The 26786-nt window shown below is 41.3% G+C and overlaps 1 protein-coding gene across 1 annotated transcript in view; it reads right to left on the bottom strand.

Moving 5' to 3' along the window:
• Positions 1-26786, bottom strand: part of KCNH1 (potassium voltage-gated channel subfamily H member 1) — a 535460-nt gene that overhangs the window by 393673 nt on the left and 115001 nt on the right. The window contains exon 8 of the mRNA XM_073628425.1: positions 4441-4870. Coding sequence (XP_073484526.1) covers positions 4441-4870 — 430 coding nt within the window. The remainder of the gene's footprint in view (positions 1-4440; positions 4871-26786) is intronic.

Here is a 26786-nt window from a genome sequence, read left to right as displayed (position 1 = left end):
TTTAAAGCATGAGTTAGGTATCTATTTACTTGGCGTAACATCATCTTTCACATTATACAAAATAATTAGGATAAATTTACTGTTTTCTTTTTTTTTCATTCAAAAAAGTGTATTTTTTTTCAAAAAATTGCGTTCATAAGACTGCTGCGCAAATACGGTGTGACATAAAATTTTGCAACGATCTCCATTTTATTCTCTAGGGTCTCTGCTTAAAAAAAATATATAATGTTTGGGGGTTCTAAGTAGATTTCTAGCAAAAAATACTGATTTTAACTTGTAAACAACAAATGTCAGAAATAGGCCTGATCCAAACTGGACCTTTGTTTAAAAAAGAGACTGCTGCTTTGAAGAAAGCAGTAAAAGATGATTACATGTAAACAAACCTGATGTAACAGAAGACATAAAACACCAAGGTCGATTGGAGCTACGCGTGTATTTTTGTGTTGGAGTCCCCAAGATGAATTAGAAGGTCAAACCACTCCATATCCATAATAGATATGTGCCGTTCTAGGTTGACTGAGACTTTAAGAGTAGCTTTGAAGTATATCTAAAGCCAAAACCTTTTTTTTAGTTTTGGGTTTTCAGACCGTTTGTGCCTTATAGGGGAGTTTTCACAACAGGAAGCGAGGAAATCGCCCCAAAATAAAATAAATCTTCTTTTGGACAGTTGTTACCCCAAAAAGTGTCCCAACTGCAAGATTTGTACAAAATTTGGGATTTTCTGTAATTTTTCAGGCTCAGTTACAACTGTCACCATGACAAACAGAGAGGATGAATCTCTTTAGCGGAGAAACAGACAAAAGAAAACCTTAATTAAAAGAAAAGACAAACTTTAGATACACTTTTAACTTGAAACAGTAGTTGCGACATATTGCAGAGAAGCCTGTAAAAAGAAATACGTAATAGGGGTTCCTCTTTGAGCTCATTTTAGTTTCTCATTGTGTCCATATTAGTCTCACCATCCTTCCATCTGGTCAAGGGGTCCTTATTGGTCATTACAGCATTCTCATTGGATAGTGGGGAACCAAAAGAAAAGCAAGTCTCTCTGCGCTCACTTGTTCATACACATGAAATGTTAAGAGAAGATAAAAAAAAAACCCACAAAGTACTTTGGTCTGTAGGGAGAGATCTACCCACAGTGCTCTTTAGGGTCTGTATTCACATGAAGAAAACCTGACAAGCCACGGCGGTGTAAGGGGGCGTATACAATTTTACCAGCTTTTCAGAGGCTGAAAGCTGGTAAAACAAGTGGGAAAATCAATTAATGTAATTAATTTTCCCGCTTGTTTTACTGGCTTCCAGCCGCTGGTTTTTAAGACATCTCTAATCCACCATTGGGTATACCTGACAAAGTAAGCAGGACCTCTGAAACGCGTTGTATATGCCCCCTTACACCCCCGTGGCTTGTCACTCTGCCTGTAGGAGACACTGCTGTCATCTCCGACTCCTTCGGCGGCTTCGGCAATCCATGCATGACACCCGGTTCTGCCGGCCAGATGGTCACGCCGGCCACAGATTTCTCACCTGATACAGCCATCTACTTACCTAGATGTAAGTTCATTGGATAGTGGGGTAGCAGGTGGGAAAGGCTTAGATAGCTCTATAGGTGAAAGGCTTATTAGCTTCCCCATCTGCAACTCACTTTGAGGTGCAGTGATTAGGTGCGTACAAAAGAGGCTTTTTTGGTTAACAATGTTTATAGTAGACATCACAAGGTAGTTTCTCTTAGGAGGAGGCTTCAGAAGTTTACAAAGGCTGGCAGGTTCCTTAATGCATGGTCCAAATTATGCAGTCACAGAATGAAGAAATTACATTAACTGGATAATCTGAATTGATCAGTCAATAAGAAAAAAAACTAGGTAGATAATTTATCTGGCAAAATAGTATACTAGCTATGGACACTAGTAAATCCCAATGATACATCATGTAATACAACTTATCTATGCCATTGTCATTACTGATAGTATAGCACGTCTTTTCACCTCAGACCAGTGATATCACTGAGAATGCTGTGTGTCCATTTTTTATGACATCACTATGAATGAAACCCATCATTCACCAAGAATGAATTAAATTCATTCAGCACAGATCAGTAGTCAACCAATGCTCTAAGGCACAGGTGACACCTCTGAGAATGCAGCCTGTCATTTACTGGAGACCAGTGACATTACTGGTCATCTCATCCATTCAGTAGAGGACAGTGGCATTACTGACATCACAAACCATGTACCATGAAAAACTGCATGTATGCATTATGGTCAGGAAAACACTGCAAATCACAGAGAATTCATTCCATCTATTCACCAGGGACAAAAGCAGCAAAAACAATCTTTATGACATTATTTAGAAAGCAGCCCATCATTTACTATACACTGGTGGCATTACTGTAAAGGCAGCTGGTCATTCGCTAGGTATCACTAATGACTTGTTCACACCATAATGCATTCATTCGTGTGCTCATGCTTTTTTTAATTGGACCATATTTAACCCACTGTGCTGTAGTGTTACAGTGCACTGCTCAGAAAGGCTGTTCTATTCTCTTTTGAGGAACACACCAAGACAATGCCTAGGTGTAGCACATAGACAAATTGACTTGTTTGTGACTGCACTGATCAACATAGCCCAACATTGCTGATGTGAACAAGCGCTAAGAATTCATCCTATGAATTCAGTAGAAAACAGTGTCATCACTGACATGGCAGACTTGGCACATGACATACAACATCAATTTATCATTGTCAAATGTATCATTTAATAAATTAGCAAATATGATATAGATCAGTGACATCTCTGAAAATTCACTCCATCCAGAATTTAGTCAAATAATGTTTTAAAGACCTGTGACATCCCTGGGAAGTAAGCCCATTATGAAACATAGGTGACATTACTCAGCCTCATGCTGCCTGTCATTCACATCACTAAGAATGCAGTCAACCAATGTTCTAATGACCAGTGACATCACAGAGAAAGCAGAATAGCTTTTCTTTCTGACATCACTTTGGGAACTAATTTCATCATTCAACAATGACATTGCTGTGAAAGCAGCCTATCATTCACAGGGTGACCAGGAACATCACTCAGAAATAATTTAATAGATTTGCTAGACACAAAAGCAGCATATATATTCTTTATAACATTACTGAGAATGCAGCCTAACCTTTACGATACACTGGTGACATCATAGAGAATGCAGTCTGTCACTCCCTAGAGCCCAGTTCCTTCACTGAGAACATACTCAGCCAACGGTTTAATGACCAGTGACATCCCTAGGATAGCAGTCCATTATGAGACATAGGTGACATTACTAAGAATGCAGTTATTCACTAGAGACCATCGACATCACCAAGAATATAGTCAACCAGTGTTCTAATGGCCAGAGACATTGCAGAGAAAGCAACATACTTTTTCTTTGTGACATCGCTGATAACTCATTCCATCATTCATTATACACTAATAACATTGCTAAGAAGGTAGCCTGTCATTCACACGGAGACAAAGGACATCACTAGGATTAGACACAAAAGCAGCATATGTATTATTTATTATTTATAACATCACTGAGATAGCCCAACATTCACTATACACTGCTGACATCACTGAGACGACACTGAGACATCATTAGAGACCAGTGCCATCCTTAAGAACATAGTCATAGTGGTTAGAAAATGACATCCCTGGGACAGCAGCCCATCTGAACACATAGGCGACTTTACTAAAAATGCAAACTGTCATTCACTAGAGACTAGTGACACCTTTGAGAACATAGTCAGCCAATGGTTTAATGACCAGTTACATACCTAGGAAGGCAGCCCATCATGAGACATAAGTGACATCACTGAGAATGCAGCGACTATTTCCACCCTTGAGAAAATAGTCAACCAGTGGTTTAATGACCAGTGACATCCCTGGGACAGCAGCCCATCATGAGACATAGGTGGCATTACTGAAAATACAGCCTATCATTCACCAGAGACCAGTGCCACCCTTGAGAACATAGTTAACCAATGGTTTAATGACCAGTGACATCCCTGAGAAGGCAAGCTATCATGAGACATCAGTGACATTACTAAGAACGCAGCCTGTCCTTCACTAGATACTAGTGCCACCTTCAAAAACATAGTCAACCAATGGTTTAATGACCAGTATTCCATCATGGTGACATTACTGAGAATGCAGCCTCACTAGCGACCAGTGAGTTTAGTAGACATTCAATAAAGAACAGTGACATTGCTGATATTGCTGACTAATTACACAACAAACTGCATATATTTATCATGATCAGGAAAAATATGCAAATCTTCTTTCATCACTAACTAGCATCAGTTCATGTCTTTTGACAAAGCCTACTCACCAGTTGCCACATTCCAGAACTGAATTAAATAAGCCCACCCCCATTTCAAGCATCCACATCAATCATTAATTATATTATTATTTACTTACATCCAATCATCATCATGGCCACAGCGAAGATCTTTTCTCCATCAGTTGTAGGTGCAATATTTCCAAAGCCAACACTAGTGAGGCTGGTCATTGTAAAGTACAATGATGAGATGTAGACAGAATCCTTGCTTGGTCCACCTTCCCACTTCCCAGAACCTGATAAATTAAAACGATAAGGGGCTCCAATGGTCATTCCCAATTGAGACAGCCAGCTCTCATTCCTAATGGTGTTTGTGTCTTCGTTGATGACTTCATAATCCCCAATGCTGTACCAGATACAAGCCAACCAATGGGCAGCCAAGCCAAACACGCAGACCAGAAGGACCAAGACTGCAGCTCCATACTCGATGTAGTGATCCAGTTTTCGTGCCACACGTCCCAAACGTAAAAGCCTCACCACTTTCAATGAACTGAAGAGGCTGCTGATACCCTGGAAATGTAAAAATAGTGAAATTAACACATTTATCTAACTTGCAGATATATGGTTGTATACTGTGTGTGTGGTTTTATTTTGGGATCAAATACTGTGTTCAATATCCACAGGGAGACAGAAAAGGAAAGGCTGTATTTTCTGGGCTTCAGACCAAGGTGCTTCCTCTTTTGCCGCACAGAGACCAGAGTGAGCACACTTGCCTTTCTGGGTGTGCACCTACCTGACACAATCACATGACCTGAGCTAGAGACCAGGGTTCATAAATGCTGGGGACCAGAGAGAAAGCAGATTGGAGTGCACAAAGATGGCGAACTGAGCTATTGGTGGGACACAGACCTTTGCTGTGGAGAGATCAGAGTGCTGTTTACCTGTAGGCTGAGAATCGGAGATATTGCAGGTAGATCCAGAGAACATCTGAACAACTAAACCGTTGCTGCCATAGATTGGTGAGGGGATAGTAATGCCATTGACCTGTCGTTGCTAGTAGAGACTGAACACTTGGAGACTGGACATTTGACTAGCAGTCTTTACCATTGCATGCAAAGTTTACTGGGTACTGCACCTATGTACATCATTGTAAAGACTGGGCCCCAATGCTAGCCAAGATCTAGGATAAAGGACTATCTCTTTAGACAAGCTGCTCTGCAAGGACTTTGCTCACTGCTTAATGTAAGGGATAGACGTGGGTCTTAGCATAGTCATCATAATAAGTCCAGAAAGCAGTTGCCTTTCCATCTGCTTACGCCATCTTCCCCGCAACATTCGTCATGGGCTATTGGGCAACCAATGGTGATGAAAAGCATGCGCACAGGAATTACATTGTTCCCAACACCCCAGTTTATTCTTTGTGTGTCAGGTGTGCACAATGAATGCTCTCTGTAGCTTGCATAGGAAGTAAAAAATTGCTAGCAACATGGGGGGAAAGTTTTGGGGGGAAAGAAACTTTGCATGTATATTCTACATAAAACGCTAACAGCCATTTTTGACGGGGGGACTTTAAGTGTGAAGTCAGCCTAAAACGTTTGGCAGATGTCTTATTTGAAATTCTATGTTTCTCTACCTTACACAGCGCTGTGCGAATTTTAGTTTACATAGCATCATGACTGATCTGTTAAATCTTTTACATTTCCTCATTTGAGGTCAGTAGACTTCAAAGTAGATTTTTCTTCTCTCCCCAGATTAATTATTGAATATTTGATACGTATATTTTACATGAATCGTGTCTGCAGGGATCCCAGCTGGTATAAATGCTGAATATTCTATACATTTATCATGATAGTATCTTCAATATTTTATGCAGAATTTGAGCTCTGTGGGCCTGGTGTCAGAGATAGACCTTTTTCATGTATATGTTTATTTGAATGATGACGTAGGATAAACCTATTTGATCAGCACATAGAAATATGGTTTATTTTATTATGCTTCCTGGGACAGAATAAAGATATCATGTTGCCAGTCATTTTTCCTCTTGCTGATACTGTCTTTTTATTTCTGATTTATGTACCACTGGAAGCCTATATAAAAAGGGGTTATGATAAATGTATGTATTTAATATGCTTCTCTTTATTTTTTATTTGCCTTTCCTAAAGGAGTTCCCTAATTTACCATGAGATTTATCCTTGCATGAACCTTTAGGATACTTTATTTAACTTCTACTACACTAACCTATACTCCACTTTAAACTCTAAATACGCTGTCTAAGAGCAGACACCCCAGCATTACGGCTGTTATTCTATTATTAGACCTTTTACACATTTGGACCTCTTGGGAATTTGAGCCTGTGCATCGTACACCATATATACCGGAGCTCATGTACACACGGGTATGGCATATAATCATGAAAAACATAGAAAATTTTAAATTTTTTGTATATGACTGTACACTATGTAGCCAGGTGCTTGGCTAGAGAGCAGTGGCCATCCATAGAGGGAGCATGAGTGCCGCCTCCCCTATCCATGCATCCAGACCCCTCATCTACATATCTGTGGCGCCGGACCATGCATTCCAATGCGGCGGGGTGTTTTTTTTAAAGCCACCCAGTTGTTTAGAGCCCACCCAGTTGTGTGACCATAGTGAATGAATTTTTGCTATTATCACACTAAAGTTCATCCCTGCCAATCAGGTGGCAGATCTGTGAGAGCTGTTACCCGATTGGCCAAATCGTCAGGCGATTCTATTAGATGCCTAGTGCTTTGGCGGAAGACACACAGCAGAGGAGGCTGGAGGAGTAGACACCAGAGCCGCCGCGGCCGCTGCCCGCAGTCCAGGAGAGGACACCACAGCCACGCCACATGAGCGAATAAGTGCTTTGCTTTGCTGTGCCATGCTGCTGGGGGTGTTGTTGTTCGTTTGCCGCCCCCCCGCCCCCCCAAAGAAGGACCCACCTGCTGCCACTGCTAGATAGGTGGAGCAAGTTAGAACACTGTGCTCCAGCGCTCTCTATGCCTTCACTGAACTGTGCATGTTAAATCTAGTAGTATCGTCTGCCTCCCACCAGCAGGGGGAGCAGACAAGCCAATGGAGCTCCATAATCATGTAGATTGGCCGCATTGGACTGTAAGAGTTGAAGTCCTAAATGGGATCCATGCTGTGGAATCCTATAGACCATTCAACCACAGTATCCACAAGAAGGCAGTGTGAGGGTGGAGAAAAATCTGTATTTCATGTGCTGCAGACCAAAGAACTTCTTCTTTTGCTGCATGGAGAACAGAGTGAGCACACCTGCCTTTCTGAGTGTGCGCCCCCCTGACACATGCCCACGACCTGACCTAGAGATGGGGGGTCCTGTGAGCTGGGAAAAGAGCGGATCGGAGCTATTGGTGGAACACAGACCATTGCTGCAGAGAGGCCGGAGCGCTGTATACCTGAGGGATAAGGACGGGAGTCATTGCAAGCAGATCCAGAGAACATCTGAACAGGATTGTTGCTGCCATATCGCTGGGATTGGTGAAAGAGCAGTACTGCCATTGCCCTGCCATTGCTAGTACAGAGTGAGCACTTAGGGACTGGACATTAAACTAACAGACTTTACTTGAACTGTACTTATGTGCACCCCCATAAAGAATGGGCCCTAATGCTAGTAGGCTGAAGAACTAGGACAAAGGACTGTCTCTTTAAACAAGCTGTTCTGCAAGGACTTCACTGACTGCTTAAAGTAAGGGGTACCATTGCAGTAGACCTGGGTCTTAGCATAGTCATCCCTAGAGTGCACTCTAGCAGAATAGTACAGTATTATAAAGGTATTACAGTACTATTTATCATTGCCATTAATGTTATCTGTGCCACTGTATAATGCTGATTTGCAGATCACCAGGCTTGGATCAATCTAATTGTATAGATCCTTTTTGTAAACTACTATCACGTAATAACTCTTTTGTCTAGATCAGAGAATTGTGTTCGAATTACATTCTACCTCTTCCTATAAAAATATATTGCAACCTACTTTCATTTGTTACAATATAACACACTTCTTTACCCCTAACCAGTCTGGTGTTTGGTTCCTGATACTAAACTGTAGTGTGTGCAGGGTATCTATACTTGTGCTAATAATAATAGTGCAAGATGCTCTTTGCTTAACCTGGTGTGTCAGAGGGGCTGAGGTCATTCACTGAGTCAAGACAAAGAACAGACAACCCAATCTACCAAGCTGCTCTTTCAGCCCGGGTTCACAATGTAGCGAACACAGACATCGAATGTAATTCACACCCGCACTGCGGTGCCGATAATATGTGATGTCTGTGCACAAAATTCGCACAAAAATGGTGCAGGGACTTTTTTTTTCCCCCGCACTGGAATCAGATCGCATGTGTGTTCTCACCCATGCAATCCAATTCATGCCCGAATCCACAGTTCGTACTGCGATCTGTGAACCAATCTGGGGGTGTCATTAACATTGTATTGACACCTGCAGCAGTTTGCAGAGGGCAGTGTGAACTGCCTGCGGCAGAGATGAGATGCAAGAACCTGCACTGGAATCGCTCTGGTTCCTGCATCACTATAGTGTCAACCCAGGCTCAGGGGTTGCGCTACAACTATACTTATGTTTATATGAGCACCAGAACATAGCCAAGCATACAAAGTAAAGTAAACAAAATTTTAGAGTACTTTGAATGACATATTCATTAAGTCATCAGGTCTAATGAAAATTTCCATGCAAATGTTCGTACAAAAATGTATTCAAAACTCTACTAGTGTATAGCCAGCTTAAAGGAGTTGTAAAGGCAGAAGGTTTTTTACCTTAATGCATTCTATGCATTAGGGTAAAAAACCTTCTGTGTGTAGCAGCCCCAATTACTTACCTGAGCCCCATCTCTATCCAGCGATGTCCACGAATGTCTAAGCTGTCCAGGACACTCCTCCTGATTGGCTGAGAGTGACACAGCAGCAGTGCCATTGGCTCCCACGACTTTCAATCAAAGTCAGTCAGCCAATCAGGGGAGCGAGGGGGCGGGGCCAGGGAGGGGCTCCGTGTCTGCCTGGATACACGGAGCTGTGACTCGGCTCCAGTGCCCCCATTGGAAGCTGCTGACTGTGGTGGCACTCAATAGAGGGGCCAGGAGCAGCAAAGAGGGACCCGAGAAGAGAAGGATCCAGGCTGCTCTGTGCAAAACCACCGCACAGAGGAGGTAAGTATAACATGTTTGTTATTTTTTTTTCTTTTTAAACGAGCCTTTACAACCACTTTAAGACCAGGTCTTTTTCTGACATTTGTTGTTTAATCTATAGAAAATTACTTGGAACTCCCAAACATTCTATTTCTTTTTAGCAGAGACCCTAGAGAATAAATGGCAGACATTGCAATATTTTACGTCACATTTTGTTTGCACCGTGATCTTTCAAATGCAATTATATTGGAAAAAATACACTTTAATGAATAAAAGAAACAAAACAAAATTTTTGTATAATGTGAAATATGTTGTTACGCCGAGTAAATAGATAACATGTGTGGTTTGAATACTGTTTACATATGCAGGCGCTAGTATGCATTCACTTCTGCACACGAGCATGAAGAGATGGGGCGTTTTAATTTTATTTTTTTTACTTTTTTTTTTTTAACACTGTCCCTTCATTTATTTTTATTTTGATCATTTTTATTCCTACTACAAGGAATGTAAACATCCCTTGTAATATAAATAAGCATAACAGGTTCTCTTTATTGAGAGATCTGGGGTCAAAAAGACAAATTTACCTTTTAAAAAAAAAGAAAAATTGAATTTTGACTTTAAGAAAAAAAAAATCCTGTCTATCTACCCGAGAACCGGAAGTGAGGTTGGAGGTCGCTGTTAGAAAGTTTCTTTAATCTAATATCTAATATTTATCAATTAACAAATGAATGAATGGATTAGATCTTTATAGAATAATTGAGTTGTATATATATATATATATATATATATATATATATATATATATATATATATATATATATATTTATATCTTCTAGGTATGGATAAAGAGAAATTATATAGACTCTTATACTTGTAAAGGTATATATATTGTTATAAGCTTCATAAGCATTTCTATGGAGAACCAAACGTGTTAGTAATTAGGAATCTTGAGTTGGTTTCCCTCACCTTCCCCCTCAGCACATGAGAAGAAAGGTTTCACGTTTCTTAAGATGTAAAAGTTTATGTTTTAGTTAAGATTATAAGTTCTCTATACTACAATATTTCTTGATTAGGATATTAATAAGAACATTTTGTCTTCAATGAATATAATATATGTATATGTAGTATTTGATCTTATGTTAAAGAAAACTAATATTGTATACGTTAAATGGTTTCACACATTGTTCTTGCCCACTCCTCAGGAAAGCCAATGCATAGAGACTGAGCAAATCCCACCATTACCTGAGGGGGTTAAAGCCCATGGTTTTCTGTAGAACTGCAAGACAAATGAGAATCTTAAACCAGCCTTTTTAGGAAAGAGGGGTCATATTTTAGGAGTAAAAGCTAGGAACAGAAGCACAGTTGGGCAGATTTGCTTCAGACACACGACGAGGAAGCTTCACACACACACACAAAGACACACATCTGATTCAATCTTCATATTAAGAGTATAATACATTATTGATGTTATTTTTACATTTTGATATTGTTCTTGTAATATTTTGCTGTTTCATTATTAAATCAATTTTTTGAGTTTTTACACAAGAACTGAACGGACTTTCTTGGAACTTTCCTCATCAATATAATTTACAGAATGTTGGTAATAATACAGAGATAACGGTATTTTAACAGTTGCTCTGGTCCTCCAAGGGCATAGAGCCGAGTGGGGGCTATCTTGCCCTCACTCGACTTCCTGCCTAGCCATTGGCTGCATCGGAGCAGTTACCGGGCTTACCAACGGCTCTGGTAGGCTCGGAAAGCTGCAAGCTGCTGCCATAACCCCTGTATTTAACGTCAAAATCATGACGTACATTCCCAGTTAGGCAGTCGGCAAGTGGTCATGCATGCCAAGACTGCTACAATCCCTATTCACTCACACCTCTGTTTTCACCGTCTCCATACTTAAATACCGTTGGCATCATCTCTTAGGGAAAAAAATATTATTTATCACATTTAACACATTTGGAACCAAAAAGTGAATGTAGACGGAGATGTAATTGGCTGTCTGACATCGCTAGGTCCACATATGCCTTGAACATACTCTGTCATTTATCTGTCTTTAGCCTAAAATGTATCTTTATTTATCGTTATTCTGATCTATAGTCCCAGACACAGTTAATGCAATGTTTTGAAGAGCTGTACGCTGACCAATTCATGGGAAGGAAAACACGATAAAAAATGATTTCCTCGCTGCTGCCAAACAACCAACGGCAACACCTGTCAGCACAATTCTCACCCCATTTGGCAGCTAAATGCCTGGCGGAGGTCTGATTACCCTGCTGAACACAGATACATCTGTTAACTGGAAGTGGCTGATTGGAACACAGCATACATGTACAGCCTATAATTATCAAGGATCATCTATCAAGTTAATGAGCAGTATGGGATCACACGGGGCAGCGGTCAAGGTGGCGGAGATAGGTTCATTCTGTGATCAATACAGTAGAGAATGCAGCTAACAGATATGTATTGTTAGGGAATATACTATGAGATATTCATACAACCCCAATTCCAAAAAAGTTGGGATGCGGTGTAAAATCTACACAAACACAGAATGCAATGTTTTGCAAATGTCATAAACCCATATTTTATTTACAATAGAAAATACAGTAGAAATAGAAACATAAATTGACAAAGAAGATCCAGTTAGAATCCCATATCAGGCAAGAATGGGACAACATTCCTCTCCCAAAACTCAAGCAACTGGTCAACTTAGTTCCCAGACATTTACAGAGTGTTGTTAAAATAGGGGATGCTGCACCGTGCTAAAAACATGGCCCTGCCCCAACTTTTTTAAAACGTGTTGCTGCCATTGATTTCAAAATTACCTTTTTTTTCTCTAAAATATTTCATTTCCTTAGTTTAAACAATTGATATGTTTTCTATTTTCTATTGTTTATAAAATATGGGTTTATGAGATTTTTGGATCATTGCAACCTATTTAAATGTAGATTGTGCACACAACTTTTTCAGAACTGGGTTTGTACATGAAGCAACCATGCCCCCCACCCCCCTACCTTCAGGGCCAGTTCACATCACATGCAGTCCAGTGCATTTTTTTTTCTGCATCAAAAACGCATGGAAAGTAGGTTATATGGTTTCCAATGGCATCGTTTACACCATTAGAACATGTTGCATTTTTTCTGCACAGGACTGTGCTGGAACATGGTAAAATGCATCAAAAACGCACTGGAACACATCAAAAACACATCAAAAAAAGGACTGGACCCCGGTATAGTTTAAAAAAAAAAAAAAAAAAGAAAAAAAGCATCTGCAATGCATCTGGAAAGGCATCAAAACCACACTGGAACGCACCTAAAACGCATTAAAAATGAACATGCAGATACGCATCTGGGGCGCATCTAGAGTACGTTTTTGTGGTGTGAGCCAGTCCTCAGAGTTTCAGAATAATGTACTAAGCCAGTGAATGATTCACGCTACCGTGAGGGAAAAAAGTATTTGATCCCCTGCTGAATTTGTATGTTTGCCCACTGATAAAGAAATGATCAGTCTATAATTTTAATGGTAGGTTTATTTTACCAGTGAGAGACAGAATAACAACAAAAATATCCAGAAAAACGCATTTCAAAAAGGTTATAAATCAGCAAGATTTCTGGCTCCCAGGTGTCTTCTAGACAGGTAACAAGCTGAGATTAGGAGCACTCTCTTAAAGGGAGTGCTCCTAATCTCAGCTTGTTACCTGTATAAAAGACACCTGTCCATGAAAGCAATCAATCAGATTCCAATCTCTCCACCATGGCCAAGACCAAAGAGCTGTCCAAGGATGTCAGGGACAAGATTGTAGATCTACACAAAGTTGGAATGGGCTACAACACCATCGCTAAACAGCTTGATGAGAGGGTGACAACAGTTGGTGCGTTTATTTGCAAATGGAAGAAACACAAAATAACGGTCAATCTCCCTCAGTCTGGGGCTCCATGCAAGATCTCACCTCGTGGAGTTTAAATGATCATGAGAACGGTGAGGAATCAGCCCAGAACTACACGGGAGAATCTTGTCAATGATCTCAAGGCAGCTGAGACCATAATCACCAAGAAAACAATTGGTAACACACTTTGCCATGAAGGACTGAAATCCTGCAATGCCCGCAAGGTCCCCCTGCTCAAGAAAGCACATGAACAGGCCTGTCTGAAGTTTTCTACCAAACATCTGAATGATTCAGAGGAGAACTGGGTTAAAGAGTTGTGGTTAGATGAGACCAAAATCGAGCTCTTTGGCATCAACTCAAGGAAATGCTGCCTATGACCCCAAGAACACCATCCCCACCATCAAACATGGAGGTAAAAACATTATGCTTTGGGGGTGTTTTTCTGCTGAGGGGACAGCACAACTTCACCGCATCAAAGGGATGATGGATGGGGCCATGTACCGTCAAATCTTGGGTGAGAACATCCTTCCCTTAGCCAGGGCATTGAAAATGGGTGGTGGATGGGTATTCCAGCATGACAATGACCCAAAACACACGGCCAAGGCAACAAAGGAGTGGTTTAAGAAGAAGCACATTAAGGCACTGGAGTGGCCTAACCAGTCTCCAGAACTTAATCCCATAGAAAATATGTGGAGGGAGCTAAAAGTTCGAGTTAACAAACATCAGCCTTGAAACCTTAATGACTTGGGGAGGATCTGCAAAGAGCAGTGGGACAAAATCCCTTCTGAGATGTGTGCAAACCTGGTGGCCAAATACAAGAAACGTATGACCTCTGTGATTGCCAACAAGGGTTTTGCCACCAAGTACTAAGTCATGTTTTGTGAAGGGGTCAAATACTTATTTCACTCATTAAAGCGCAAATCAAATTTATAACTTTTTGAAATGCATTTTTCTGGATATTTTTGTTGTTATTCTGTCTCTCACTGGTAGAATAAACCTACCATTAAAATTATAGACTGATCATTTCTTTATCAGTGGGCAAACATACAAAATCAGCAGGGGATCAAATACTTTTCCCCCTCACTGTATGTGGACTAATCTAACAGCATGCTGGCTAGGTAATTAGCCTATCAGCCAGTATGTTGCCTCCATTGCAGCACTGGGGTCTGAGGTTTGAGTCCTGCTAGGCACACCGCCTGCATGGAGTTTGCATGTTTCCTGCTGGTTTCCGCTGGGTGCGGCATTATTCTCTCACAATAGAATAACTGGCGTCTGACTAAATTGTCAATAGTGTAAATGTTATGAACAACAGAAATTTCTAGGCAATCTATTTTCATATCTTGTAAAGAAAGCCCAATGGATAGTAGAAAAATGCCGAACCACTGTCTTGTGCGGTTAAAATCAAATCCAACTTTATTGATCGTATACTCTATACATATACTGTATGTGGTACTTCAACAAAAGAATAAAAGTTTGCACTCTAAGGATATACAGGATTTATACCATTTTAATCTTTTATGGAAAGGAGCTGAATAAAGTAGAACTAAAGACAAAACCTTTTTTTCATATTGAATAGAGTAAGGGAGGGTTATATCAACAGTTTTTTTGTTTTGCCCCCTGTGTCCCATTGGAGAGATTTCCCTTCACTTCCTGTCCCATAACCAAAACATGAAGTTAAAGAAAATCCCCCCCAACGTGAGGTGATCCCTGATTGTCATCAGGGGCCTCAGAACTAGTGTCCCCATTGGAAGATTTTGCCTCTATTCCTGTCCTGGGGACCTAACACATGCATAAGATTGCCAGATACTAAAGATGCTTCGGCTAGATGATTACTTCAAGGTGGTGCAGATGGTGGGAGGGGTAGGCATTAATACTTTTCTTTGCAGGCTGTGCGTCTTTATAGTTGTATTAAACAGTCAGAGAGTTACTTTAAAGTGATAGTAGTGTCTCATTTTAAGTACTTCCAACAGCTGATTTATTCACTGAGCATGCAGCTTCTTTATCCTTTTAATCCTTGCCTATGTTTGTGTTTAGCCACTTCAATACCGGGCATTTCCACCCCCCTTCCTGCCCAGGCCAATTTTCAGCTTGCAGCTCTGTAACATTTTGAATGACAATTGCGCGGTCATACAACACTGTACCCAAATGAAACTTTTATCATTTTTTTTCCCCCACAAATAGATCTTTTTTTTGGTGGTATTTGATCACCTCTGCGTTTTTTTTTTTGCGGTATAAACAATAAAAAGCAACAATTTTGAAAAAAAAAAAACACAATTTTTTTTGACTTTTTGCTATAATAAATATCCCAATTTAAAAAAACACATTTTTTTTCCCCTCAGTTTAGGCCGATATGTATTCTACATTTTTTTGGTAAAAAAAAATTGCAATAAGTGTTTATTGATTGGTTTGCGCAAAAGTTATAGCGCCTACAAAATAGGTTATTGATTTATGGCATTTTTATTATTATTATTTTTTTACTAGTAATGGCAGCAATCTACAATTTTTATCATGACTGTGACATTGCGGCAGACAGATCGGACACTTTTGACACTATTTTGGGACCATTGACATTTATACAGCGATCAGTGATATAAAAATGCACTGATTACTGTATAAATATCATTGGCAGGGAAGGGGTTAACATTTGGGGGCGATCAAGGGGTTAAATGTGTTACCTAGGGAGTGATTCTAACTGTGGGAGGGGATGGGACTGACTAGGAGAGGAGACCGATCTGTGTTCCTATATACTAGGAACACACGATCTGTCTCTAGACATGTGCACTGACAAATTCATTCGTTTTTTTTGCTTTTTTCGGAAATTCGAAATTCGGCAATTCGGAAATTCAAGAATTCACAAATTCACAAATTCGAAATTCAGAAATCGGAAAATTCGAACATTCAGAATTTGGAAATCAGAAAATTAAAATTTTCAAATTTACGAATTTTCAAATTTACAAATTTTCAAATTTACAAATGTCTGAATTTTCAAATTTCCAAATTTTTAAATTTTCGACTTTCCGAATTTCCAAATTTTCGAATTTCGAATTTCCGAATTTTCTAATTCCCAATTTCCGAATTTCCAAATTCTGAATTTCAGAATTTTCGAATTCCGAATTTCAGAATTTTCGAATTCCGATTTCCAAATTCAAAAATTTGAAAATCTGAAAAAAAGATAGAAAATCAGTAAAATTCAAAATAATAACTAACTAATAATAACTAACTTATATTATAACTAACTTAAACTAACTTAAATTATAGGTATTGGAATTTCCTTTCAAATTTGGCTTTTTGTGAACGTAACGAATACAAATTTATCTGAAGTTACGAATTATCCAAAATAATGAATGCCGCATCTAAACAAATGGAATGGAACAAATTAATAATAAATAATAATAATACAAAGGTTTTATTATTATTATTGTTATTTATTTTCCAATTTCCGAATTTAGAATTTCTGAAATTTCGAATTTCCGAATTTCCAAACTTCCGAAATTTCGAATTTCCGAATTAGAATTTTCGAGTTTTCCGAAATTTTCATATTTCCGAATTTTCGAAAGTTTAAAATTTCCAAAATTCCGAAATTTCAAATTCAGAATTTCCGAAATTCAGAATTTCTGAAATTTCGAATTTTCAGAAATTCCAAAATTCGGAATTCAGAAATTGAAAAATTCGGAAATCCTGAAATTTCGGCCAATTTTTTACGTTGGTAAAAGTAAAACTAAAGGCAAAACTTTTTTTTAGTGTGCAGAGGAAATAGAACACAGTTTCTATTGCTGTCTGTAACCCCGTTAACTACTTCAATACAGGCCATTTTTCAGCTTTCAGCGTGGTCACATTTTGAATGACAATTGTGTGGTCATGCTACACTGTAACCATGTGAAATGTTTATCATTTTCTTCACACAAATAGAGCTTTCTTTTGGTGGTATTTAATCACTTCTAGGTTTTTTATTTTCTCCTAAAGAAAATTTGAAAAAAATTTAAGTTTTTCTTAGTTTGTCAGTAAATTTTGTAAATAAGTAATTTTTATCCTTCACTGATGGGCATGCGTTGATGAGGCGGCACTGATAGGCTGCACTGATGAGGTGGCACTTATGGGCACTGATGAGGTGGCATTTATGGGCACTGATTAGGTGGCACTGATAAGGAGGCATGAATATGCCACACTTATGGGCACTGATAGGTGGCACTGATGAGCACTGAGAGGCTTCACTGGTGAGCACTGATGGGTGGCACTGGTGGGCACTGGTCGATGGCACTGATGGGCACAGATAGATGGCACTGGTTGGCACAGGATAGGCGGCACTGATGGGCATTGATGGGCAGCAATGATAGGTATTGATGGGCAGCAGTGATAACCAGCACTGACTGGCATCACTAATGGGTGCTGATTGCTTACACTTGTGGGCACTGTTTGCTGGTACTAGTGGGCACTCATTGCTGGCACTGGTGGGCACTCACTTCTGGGCACTTTATTGTAATCAGGGCGCTGATTATCAGTGACCTGATTACACGTCTAGACGTCCTCTGTGAAGAGATGCCGATGATCGGCTCTCCTCTCCTCATACTCTGTTAGTGTAAGGCGAGCCGATTACCAGCATCTCCGTGTTTACATGTGACCGGCTGTGATTGGACACAGCCGATCATATGGTTAAAGATCCGTGTCCTAGCAACACCGTGCGGCCGCAATTGCCGCGCTGCGCGTCCACGGGGCGCGCGAGAGTGGCAGTTCTGGGAGCCGTCATATGACATCCACCCAGAACGAGAGCCGCCCCGCTCTCATTCCTTGGGGTCCCCAAGGAATTCCCTTAATTTGCAGGGATTTCCTCTCACTTCCTGTTTGGCTATGGGACACGAAGTGAAGAGAAATCTTTGCAATGGGAAACAGATGGTAAAAAATAATCTGACAGGGGTTATAACCCTCCCTTAAGCCTCGTACACACGATCGGATTGTTGACCAACAAAACCGTGGACTTTTGTCCGAAGGGCGTTGGCCCAAACTTGTCTTGCATACAAACGGCAAGGAATTGTCGGCCGAAAAATACGAACGTAGTGACGTACTACGTTGTTTTTCAGCTCTTTAGTGCTACCCTTTGGGCTCCTTCTGCTAATTTCGTGTTAGTAGAAGTTTGGTGAGTGTTGATTCGCGCTTTTCATTTCGCACTTTTCATTTCGTGCTTTTCAGTTCGTTTCCGGCGGCCGTTCGTCAACCAGACATTTTGCGGAATCGGAGGGGATAACGTGTTATTTATTATTGGCCTTGGAGTTATTGCTTTGACATTATGTTTTTGGTTGAATAATAATTTGATTTGGTATATTTTCTATATTTTTGGATGCATAGAATGCACTTTTTGGTTAAGTTCTATTGGCAGATAGCATGTCTAATTTTATTTGTTTTCTTTTTTTTATGCACAATAAAAAAATTGTGGCGAATAATACTTGGCTATGTGTTGTGTGTAAATGACAGTTTGGGAGTAGGCAGATACATTTTAAAAAATACAATGTAAAATTGACAAGGGACAACAACATAGTTGTATCTTTGATCTTAAAAACTATGGGATAATGGTGTTGTGGTAACTTGCCCAAATAAAAAAAAAAAAAAAACATAATAATATTATTCTTGATATCACTAGAAAAAAAAAAAGCCTTTGAAAATTTGTTTGCAATAACTCCATCAGTATCAACAGCAAAGCAGCTTCATTATTATCCCATTAAAGAAGAAGAGAATTGTGCGCTGCGTTTCGAGATTTCATAATTTGCCGCGTCACGAATGTTAATTCTCCATTATGAACGCTAGTTTACAAGACCGACCGCTTCCGGCTCGTCCTTGCTTCCGAGCATGCGTGTTTGTACTTTGGACTTTTGTCCGACGGACTTGTGTACGCACGCTCGGAAAATCCGACAACAGACATTTGTCCGCGGAAAATTTAAAAACATGCTAGCCAACATTTGTCCGCAGAAAATCCGACAACAATTGTCCGATGGAGCGTACACACGGTCGGATTTTCCGCCAACAGCCTCTCATCACGCAATTCCCGTTGGAAAATCCGATTGTGTGTACGAGGCTTTACTCTATCCAAAAGGAAAAAAAAAAGTTTTGCCGATAGTTCTACTTTAATGTGTAAAGGTAAAAATTGCTGATGGTTTAGGCTAAATTAGTAAGCAAATATAATTGTTTCGGATGTAAGCCTGATAAATAATCTGACTATTCAGATTTTTGCGTAAGCTCAATAGAGACTGGTTGTCTTTAAACCAGAAGTCATATATAATAAAATTTAATTATAAAAAACGGCTTCTATATGGACTCTTATGAATTTTTAACCAAACTGGAGTTTTTCTGCAACTCAAACATTGTTCTTATTTAACTCATAGCCTTAAGCTCATTTTAAAAACCAAGTTCACAAAGCCTAATAGTATATGAATGTACAGATGTTTTTTCTCATTATAGAACGAATTCCTGCGTCAGACATGTCTGTGTTTTGCCTTGGTTGACATTCCTCTCTATATTTTTTAGCAAAAGTATTAGTAACACACAAGCAGACGTAATAAATTGACATAATCCCGTACATATACGGGGTATCCAGTGCTGGTTGAGGCACTTAGAATGGAAAGTGAAGCCTAAAGCTCAGATTATCTATGTCAAAGATTACGTAATGGAAGAGGAGGCCAGAGTTAATGCTGTGTGGATTCGTGACTGCACGGTTCAAGGCTGAGAATTGCCAGCTCCGTTACTAAACTAAGGAGCCAGGGGCTGACGCTGTCACGAAATACTCGACCGCCCTATAAAATATAAATGTGTTATAATTAGGGGAGGGCTGCTGTCTACGATACAGAAAAGACAGGGTGAGCATTATGACAGCTGAAAAAAAAAATTGTCATTCATTTGTGTGAGGTCTGTGGATGACAGTTGAGAATCTTATTTATATACTATTTTGATTTTATTAGTAAATCTATACCCAATCAATAGAGCAGTCAGAGAACGCTTCAGTGTCTCCTGCAGAATTTGCTATGAAGTAGGTAAAACCAATCATTAAAATCTCATTAACCCTTTCATGCCCAAGGGTAAAACAAATGCCTAAGCACAATTTTGCAATTTTGACATGTGTTAAGAAAACCATACATATCATCACAACTACTTTGTGCATCCAAGTGGATTATACCGCGTTTTTTTCAGGACAAATTGGGCTTTCATTTCGTAGTACCATATATATTTGAGTATAAGCCAACCCAAATATTAGCCGAGGCACCTAATTTTACCACAAAAAGAATAGGAAAACTTATTGACTCGAGTATAAGCCTAGGATGAAAAATGCAGCAGCTACTGGTAAACAATGCCCACCTGCAACCTCACTGTGCCCATCTGCAGCCTCACTGTGCCCATTTGCAGCCTCACTGTGCCCATCTGCAGCCTCACTGTGCCCATCTGCAGCCTCGCTGAGCCCATTTGCAGCCTCACTGTGCCCATCTGCAGCCTCGCTGTGCCCATTTGCAGCCTCAGTGTGCCCATCTGCAGCCTCACTGTGCCCATCTGAAGCCTCGCTGTGCCCATTTGCAGCCTCACTGTGCCCATCTGCAGCCTCGCTGTGCCCATTTGCAGCCTCACTGTGCCCATCTGCAACCTCACTGTGCTCATGTGCAGCCTCACCATGCCCATCTGCAACCTCACTGTGCCCATCTGCAGCCTCACTGTGCCCATTTGCAGCCTCACTGTGCCCATCTGCAGCCTCACTGTGCCCATTTGCAGCCTCACTGTGCCCATCTGCAACCTCACTGTGCTCATGTGCAGCCTCACTGTGCCCATCTGCAGCCTCACTGTGCCCATCTGCAGCCTCACTGTGCCCATTTGCAGCCTCACTGTGCCCATCTGCAGCCTCACTGTGCACATTTGCAGCCTCACTGTGCCCATCTGCAGCCTTACTATGCCCATCTGCAGCCTCACTGTGCCCATCTACAGCCTCACTGTGCCCATCTGCAGCCTCGCTGTGCCCATTTGCAGCCTCACTGTGCCCATCTGCAACCTCACTGTGCTCATGTGCAGCCTCACCATGCCCATCTGCAACCTCACTGTGCCCATCTGCAGCCTCACTGTGCCCATTTCCAGCCTCACTGTGCCCATCTGCAGCCTCACTGTGCCCATTTGCAGCCTCACTGTGCCCATCTGCAACCTCACTGTGCTCATGTGCAGCCTCACTGTGCCCATCTGCAGCCTCACTGTGCCCATTTGCAGCCTCACTGTGCCCATCTGCAGCCTCACTGTGCCCATTTGCAGCCTCACTGTGCCCATCTGCAGCCTCACTGTGCACATTTGCAGCCTCACTGTGCCCATCTGCAGCCTTACTATGCCCATCTGCAGCCTCACTGTGCCCATCTACAGCCTCACTGTGCCCATTTGCAGCCTCACTGTGCGCTTCTGCAGCCTCACTGTGCCCACCTGTACCTTTGATTACAAACAGCGGGTGTCTCCCACTGTGTCATGCAACTGCAGTCTTAACTTTTCGGCAGCCGTCCACTGTAACAAAGCCCTGTCTCCTCCTTGTCCATGGTAGACGGAACACTGATTCAGTTTCCCAGCATTGTATAAGTGTTCAGTGTTCCGTCTATCACAGACGAGGAGGAGGCGGGGCTTTGTTACAGTGGATGGCCGCCAAACAGTTAAAACTACATAACACAGCGGGAGACCCTCACTCAACTATATGCCGAGGGGGGCTTTTTCAGCATAAAAAATGTTCTGAAAAAGTCGGCTTATACTCATGTATATACGGTACATAGTTATGGATATCTCATGGCCCAAAATGGTAAAAAAAAAAAAAAATTGTATTTATTTAAATGTAGCTGTATATTTCTTGTTACTACCATAAACTACCACCAAAGAACAACCCAAAATACATTCTCCTGCTCCTGATGATTGCAACGATACCACATATGTGTATGTTATTTATTGTTTGTACCCGTAGTACAGCCCAGAAGCAATAGTGTGCATTTTGCTTTTGTTTTTGTTTTTTTTTGGCATACATAAAACACCCTGACACTAATGCTAATTTAAAAAAAATCCTGCTCAAAATATACTGACCCTGACCTTGACCTTTGACCCTTACTTGACCCAAACACTAACCCTGGCACTGACCTAGATTAAACCTTGATCTAGGTATTTTTTCTTTATCTTTTATTTTATTTTTTATTATTTTATTTATTTAAAAAAAATTTACAAACACTTTTTTTTTCTTTCTGCATGGAAAGACAAAGATGCATTGGGGTTGATTTACTAGAACTGGAGAGTGCAAAATCTGGTGCAGCTCTGCATAGAAACCAATCAGCTTCCAGGTTTCATAGTCAGAGCTTAATTGAACACACTGACGTTAGAAGCTGATTGGCTACCAGGCACAGCTACACTAAACTTTGCACTCTCCAGTTTTAGTAAATCAACCCCAATGTATCCATCTCTCCATAGTGGCCCGGTTCACACTTGTGCAATGCCAGACATCGCATGTAATTCGCAGCGCACTGCTGTTTACATTACATGCGATGTCTGTGCGGTGTGATTTCAGCCATACAGATAGTATGGCTGATATCGCACCGCATTCAGTCCAAACACGCACAGGACCCTTTTTTCTGTTTGGACCAGAATCGGATCGCTTCGCCCCCTCTTGGAGACTCTCCGGAAAAAGGGCATTACCTACCGCTGGGGGTTTCCCCTTTAGCCTTCAGGCTGAAAGAGATGGCAGGTCTGCTACTCTTCGCACTAGAGAACCTCCCTCACTTTCTTTATCAATTGGGTCTTGAATCTGTGGACTTTCCTGACTGGTGCCATTCCACGGATGTGCAGATGCCATCTGCTTCCCAGCCCTGAATTCCAGCACGTTCCAAACGCCGCTCCAGAGAGCGCAAGCCGCACCTCATCTGGGCCCTCCCCGGGTACGCCTGCTGCTGGTGACTGAAGAGCTCAACTGTCTCTGAGATATTTTCCTGGAACTTTCCTGATACAATTTCTGCCTATGGACGAGACTGGGCATTTGTGGGACTGCAGCAACTTTACTGCGGGTGGAGTTTGGCAGCTTTTCCTTTACATGGCCCTACTGGCTTAGAGACTACCGCTCTGTTGTTGTTGTCCCTTCGCTCTCTTTGGGGGCCAACAAGAAATAAGAGAAGAGAGGAGGAGAAGAGAAGAGACTTATTTTCTTTTTGGAGAATGTTTATCTTTAGAGAATAAGAAAAAAAAAAAAAGGAGAAAGAATTTTTCCACATTTTTTCTCTTCCCTTGCTAATGACTACTATGGGGCACCCTCTTCCCTCTTTTTGCTTTTCGTTTGCTGTTTTCAACTGCATTACCCCTTTCTTGTTACTGCTTGTTATGTTCTGTGAGTAGCAGAAGTTTCCTGGGTCCTGTATATCTGACTACGTTCCCCACGTAGGGTTACCGCATTTGGGGTAACAAGGCTGCTACTTCTCACACCTGGTTCAATTGAGTTCTGCCGTTTGCCTGGACAACGCCCCCCTGACCCGTCATTGTTTTGCTTGCGTCTATCTAGCAAGGTTTCTCTGTGGTATAAGCAAGGAAGCTGAGTTTTCTGCAGTGTGTAAGTGTGCTTTTACTATACAAAGATGCTGTACATACAAAACTATTACAATATTAGGAATACAATACAAGACTGACAGATATCTATAACAAGCAACAAATGCCTAGCAAATGAACAGCCTATGGTCTAACAGTACAAATACACTTAAAGGTTACTTATCTTCTGTTACTGTATGTTCATAATCTCCATTGGCAACGATTTTTCAGGAGCATCAGGCACTGTTCGTCTATCAGTCATGGCTATGGTTAAGGTAGTATCTTATCATGTCCGTGGCCTATGCTCCCCTAATAAATGCAATAGGTTATGGCTGGAGTTGAAGCATTTAGGGGCTCAGGTACTATTTCTGCAAGAAACACATTTTTCTGACACCGCAGCCCCCAAGCTCCCCACTCACCTGTTTCCTTATTGGTTTCTGAGTAATTCTATGAAAGCAAAGTCCAGTGGTGTAGCTATTGTTATACAAAAGAGCTGCCCCGTTTCAACCCACTGCTCACTTCACAGACCCTCAGGGCCGTTACTTGTTTCTGAAAGGCTCCAAATTAGGCCAGAGGTACACATTTGCTACACTATATGCTACCAGTTCCCAACAACTCTCATTTATTGACTCGGTCATAGACAGTTTAGCTGACTTTCGGGAGGGTAAGCTGATTCTGGGTGCATACTTCAATGTAAGCCCGTACCCTTCCCTGGATACCTCTACGAACCGCTCTGTTCACTCATATGTTTTTTTTGATTTCCGCAAATCCCTCCTTAAACATACCTTAGTGGACTGTTGGAGAGCCCTGAATGCGTCTGAGAGAGACTATATTTACAATTCTAGGGTTCACAACGTTAGCTATTGTTCCTGTACTATTCACCTCTGATGTGACTTATTTTGGATTTTTATACTTTTTTGTTATAATAAAGATGCATCATTTTTCACTGAGTGTGGCCGTCCAGGATTACCTTTTTTTCTTCACAACGTTTACACTAGAATTTATTTAATGTCCGTTGACCATAGCACTTTGGACCTCTTGGCCGACTCTACCATCGAACAGATCACCATCTCTGACCATGCCCCAATAACCCCTTCTTTTACACTGCCTCATGCTGCAGCCAAAACCTGGTCATGCAGGCTGAATGAAAATCTAGTAGATGACATACGGATGGTGGCGGGGTGACAGAAACCCTAACACATTATTTTGAAGAGAATGCCACAGGGGAGGTCAGCGAGAGTGTTCTCTGGGAAGGCCACAAGGCTGTGGTACGAGGCTCCCTAATTACCTGGGGTTCTAGGTTAAAAAAGGAGAGGCAGGCAGACTGGCTTTGCAGCAGGCTGAATTGAAACAAATGCGGCGGGCCGATTCGGAGGCGCTTAACCGCCTGATGGAATTGCAAATGCTTTTTTCTAGACTTTTAGACAGACGTATTTGCTAGCGGTTACATTTTGCTGCTCATAAGTACTATGAATATTACAACAAGTGTGGCAGGATGTTGGCGAGGAATTATGTTCATAATTTACAGTGCCCGATGGGAAAACCGTTGCATCACATGTCAAAAATCGCTTCTATGTTTCATGATTACTATGCTGCCCTGTACAACCTGGATTCTGCCTCCTCCCCTCGGGACATAGCAAATAGGCAGTCATGCATTGAAGCCTATCTATCCTCCTCAGGCCTTCCTAAACTATCCCCCGAAGAACAGGCTGACTTAGTAATCCCTATATGTACAACAGAGTTGCTAGTCACTGTGAAGTCTCTGCCAAAGGGGAAAAGCCTGGGGCCAGACGGTTTTACTGAAGCCTACTACCTGAAGTTTTTTACTAAGCTGCAGGCACATATGTGCACGTTTTTTTAACTCTCTGGGTTCCAAAGGTTTTTTCCCTCAAGGTGTCTCACTGGCTCACATAACGGTTCTTCCTAAGGAGGGGAAGGAACACTCCCTCCCCCAAAATTATAGGCCAGTATCTCTACTAAACATAGACATAAAGATATTTGTGAAAATCCTCGCCAATTGACTGAAATATCTCCTCCCCTCAATAGTTCACCCTGACCAGACAGGCTTTATTGTAGGCCAAGAGGACAGGGATGACTCGATTAGAGCTCTTCAGATTGTCCATTGGGTCCGAGAACATGGTTGCCCATCCCCATACCTGATCCTTTCTACTGACGCTGAGAAAGCTTTTGATCGGGTGGATTGGGACTTTCTCAGGGCTGTCCTGGTATGGCTGGGCCTGGGTCCCTCCATGTTACGCTGGATCTTGGCATTCAATACATCCCCTACTGCCCAGGTCAAGGTGAATGGTGTCCTTTCCACAGAGTTCCCCATTCGGAATGGCATGAGGCAGGGGTGGCTTTCACCCCTATTGTTCGCTCTGGTGTTAGAACCACTGCTCCAGAGAATCTGAGCTAATCGGAGTATCAAAGGAGTCTCAGTCGGTTCAGTGGAACATAGATTATTGGCTTACGCCAATGACATCCTTTTCCATGTCTTGGACCCCCTTGTCCCCTTGTCTCATTGCCTAACCTGATGGAGGAACTAACTGCTTACGGCCAAGTGTCCAACTTTTGGATAAATTATGCAAAATCTGAAATCCTGCCGATAGATGTCCCCCCAGCCCTTGCTACTACCTTGAAGAGAGCTTTCACATTTACTTGGGCTCCCACCTCCATAAAATATCTGGGCATTCAACTCAACAACTGTCTAGATTCCCTTTGCGCACAAAATTGTGCTCCTCTACTTCAGAAGATCCGCCAGAATATACAATCCTGGGATAGAGCAACTTTCACATGGATTGGCTGCACAAACATTATTAAGATGACTGTATTGCCCTGCATACTATTCACCCTGCAGATGGTGCCTGTGTCC

Source organism: Aquarana catesbeiana, linkage group LG04, assembly GCF_042186555.1.
Source record: "Aquarana catesbeiana isolate 2022-GZ linkage group LG04, ASM4218655v1, whole genome shotgun sequence".
Taxonomy (NCBI): domain Eukaryota; kingdom Metazoa; phylum Chordata; class Amphibia; order Anura; family Ranidae; genus Aquarana; species Aquarana catesbeiana.
The sequence above is the reverse complement of the archived record's forward strand: the minus strand, read 5'-3'. Positions and strand labels throughout refer to the sequence as shown.